The sequence below is a fragment of the Poecilia reticulata genome, linkage group LG19 (genome assembly GCF_000633615.1).
Source record: "Poecilia reticulata strain Guanapo linkage group LG19, Guppy_female_1.0+MT, whole genome shotgun sequence".
Lineage (NCBI taxonomy): Eukaryota > Metazoa > Chordata > Actinopteri > Cyprinodontiformes > Poeciliidae > Poecilia > Poecilia reticulata.
Window position 1 is genome coordinate 20,306,325 of NC_024349.1, and position 3,456 is coordinate 20,309,780.

The window sequence follows — 3,456 nt, forward strand, 5'->3', positions numbered from 1 at the left end:
TCGGGCACTAAACTCGGCACACCTTTCTCCTCCTGCGCACGGCACTTATCTCTCTTTGCATCACTCCCTCTTACTCTCACTTCATCCTTTCAGACCATTGATTTTTCACAGCATCTATAAAATATTTACAAAGTGTGGGCAGACTTCTTCTTCTAGGACTTTAAAGAAGGGAAGGAGAGATCATTTTTGAAAGGCAGCGGCACAAGGAGAGAAGGAACAGAGGGGGAGGAAAAGCAAAGGGATGGAAGGAGGCAGATAAGGGCGTTGGAAGTCCAYCCAAAAGTTGCAGCTTGAATAGCAATGCCCCCCCTTCTCCTTGAACCCTGCCGATGATTATGAATAAATAAAAACACGTACTGTACTGATGAATATCGCTTGTGATGTATTGATTGGGACTGACTGGGTTTTTWTTTTGTTTTTGTTGTTTTGTTTTWATTTATTTACTAGTTCACAAGCTCAAAGCTTGGTGCTGMTCCTATATAACTCTGAAGATGCAAAATCAAGTAAGAAAAGTTCACAAAAAGGTCACATAAACGACACATTACCTCTGCACTGCAAAAACACAAAACCTTACAAAGTATTTTTGTTCTAGTTTCTGGTGCAAATATTTTTTATYACTTAAAATAYGACCAACWGACTAAAAAACTTTTTAGCAAGATCTGGAGGCTTGTTTTAGGTAAATAAGACCTTAATATTGATGAAATAGCACYAGTTCTATTGGCAAAAGAAACATTATTCATTAGCTTTATTGCAAACTGGATTAAATCAAATTGTATTTGAAAGATAGATTGTGTCTAGGTTTTGCTTTTCCCAGAAGAAAGATGCACAACTCCAAAATGTGCCATAGAAAATATTAACTCCTTTATTTTTATGTTGACGTTTTATTTTTGACTCGTACTGTGGACGTTATTACAAAGGAACCTTGTTGTGCTAGCCTTGTAATCCATGTCCCTGTGCTTGTTTTCCCCCAGGTGGGAGGGACCATGTACAACACGGGCCGCCACGTCTCTCTGCGACTGGACAAGGAGCATCTGGTTAACATCTCCGGGGGCCCGATGACGTACAGCCATCGTCTGGAGGAGATACGACTACACTTTGGCAGTGAGGACGGCCAGGGCTCTGAACACTTGCTGAACGGACAGGCCTTCTCTGGAGAGGTRTGTGTGGATTCAAAAACGTTGTGCAATCATTGGCTTRTGTCTTGAACARAACTCATTTGAAATGATAAATCAGTTCAAATGAGTTCTGTGGCAACAAACTGTGGCCAGCAGCGATCGACGGGTGTGGGCTACGATGAGAAGACTCCAGAAAGATCAAGTCAGACTCACTAGGAAATGTTTAGCAGAAATAGTTGGTCCCCCGGATTTTTGGCATCAGTGGATAGCAGCTTTAAACTTCATARAAAGTTGGTCTTAAAGYCAYCAAACAAGAATGAACAATATAAATTGGGCACCACATTATGGCCACCAATTAACTCTAGCCAGCTGTGAGAAGGAGAGAACTGAAAATTGGAAGAAGAAATGAACCACATAGAAGCATAAAAATGACACCCCGAAATGACTTCCACAGCTCGTAGATATTTTTTTTTATGTCAAGTAAGTGGTATTGACCAATAACCATTATGACCGCAGTCAGAGGCATCACTGCTGAGATAAAAGCTGCAGTCAGACAAAGAGGAGGAGTACATAATCACCGTACAATTTTGAGTCTTCTTTTTTTTTNTGATAAATCAGTTCAAATGAGTTCTGTGGCAACAAACTGTGGCCAGCAGCGATCGACGGGTGTGGGCTACGATGAGAAGACTCCAGAAAGATCAAGTCAGACTCACTAGGAAATGTTTAGCAGAAATAGTTGGTCCCCCGGATTTTTGGCATCAGTGGATAGCAGCTTTAAACTTCATAAAAAGTTGGTCTTAAAGTCATCAAACAAGAATGAACAATATAAATTGGGCACCACATTATGGCCACCAATTAACTCTAGCCAGCTGTGAGAAGGAGAGAACTGAAAATTGGAAGAAGAAATGAACCACATAGAAGCATAAAAATGACACCCCGAAATGACTTCCACAGCTCGTAGATATTTTTTTTTTATGTCAAGTAAGTGGTATTGACCAATAACCATTATGACCGCAGTCAGAGGCATCACTGCTGAGATAAAAGCTGCAGTCAGACAAAGAGGAGGAGTACATAATCACCGTACAATTTTGAGTCTTCTTTTTTTTTAAACGGAAACATTTTCCTATAAAGATCAAGATGATGTTTTATCTGTTTTCAGCTGGGTTTCCTAAACCTTCAGTCTGCACCATTTAAAGTGAAGTGGATGCAATTATATGACCTGGATATCTTGCCACAAGTGACAAATTCATGTATTCTTCTCTCTTGCAAAAAAAAAAATACATTTTTTGAAGGGAATGACCTAGCGATTCCACAATAAACTCACAATGGCTCAAATTTATAAAACAAACAAAAAAATTGAATTGCGGTTTCAGAGACTGGACCCACGTGAAGTTACTTTGCATGCTCACAAACCCTCCAGTTTGACTAAATGAAAACATTTCTGCAGAGAAGAGCCAAATACTCGACTATCTGCCAGTCATTATAATTGCTTCATGCCAGCTGTTGACACCAAGAGTGGCACAACCCGTTATTAGGTGTAGTGAATAATTACTTTTTCAACATAGGCCCAGGTCGGTTAGGATTACTCGTGTTATCTCTGCTTTTCACTTTCTTTCGTTTTTTTCTTTTGTTTTTTTTTCTTTTTTTTTTTTACCTGAAAAATTATAGCGTGAAAAAAATCATGGTACAAGCAGAATAAAACATATAAGGCAGCAAAGACTTTTTTTGCAGCACTCTACTGTGATCGTAATTGTCCGTGACTGTATGCATTCCGCGTTTTTCTTTTTCCTTTTTCTTTGTTTGTTTTGTTTTGTTCTCTTGCGCTCRAGCCTCGGTGGAAGTTGTAGCTCATGGTCCGTTTTATTCACCCGCCAGCCCTGCTTCTACCACACTTCTGCGCAATTTCATGTAAGTTCGTCGACTCTAAATGATAAGGGCAAGCCCCTCTGTGCAGTAACTTGAATTACCACCAGTGAAGTCAAGTTGAATGGAATGCAGAGAGATCATTAGAGAGCCCAAGACGTGTTGTACCGAGTTTGATATCGGCAACAGCACAGCGAGGTGTCATTTAGCGTTGGCTGGGGGTTCACCAAACACGCTGCGGTGAAACTAGCGGCTCTTTCTGTGCCAATTCCACACACCTTCATGGTYTGATAATGAAAACCTTAGGGAAAGGTCGAAAAGTCTTAAATATTAATGCGATAACTACAGTGTAGATTTGTATTTTTTATATTTGCTGTGCTGGGGTTTGACAACAAAATACTTGTTTTTTTTTGTTTTTTTGGGGGGGGGTTTCCAGCCGGAGGGGTGTGGTAGTTGAGTTGAGTTGCTGAGGTCCATC

The 3,456-nt window shown here is 40.2% G+C and overlaps 1 protein-coding gene across 1 annotated transcript in view; it reads left to right on the top strand.

The window, feature by feature from the left end:
- Positions 1-3,456, top strand: part of ca10a (carbonic anhydrase Xa) — a 278,682-nt gene that overhangs the window by 228,759 nt on the left and 46,467 nt on the right. Inside the window, exon 4 of the mRNA XM_008437703.2 lies at positions 972-1,157. Within this exon, the coding sequence (XP_008435925.1) occupies positions 972-1,157 (186 nt within the window). The remainder of the gene's footprint in view (positions 1-971; positions 1,158-3,456) is intronic.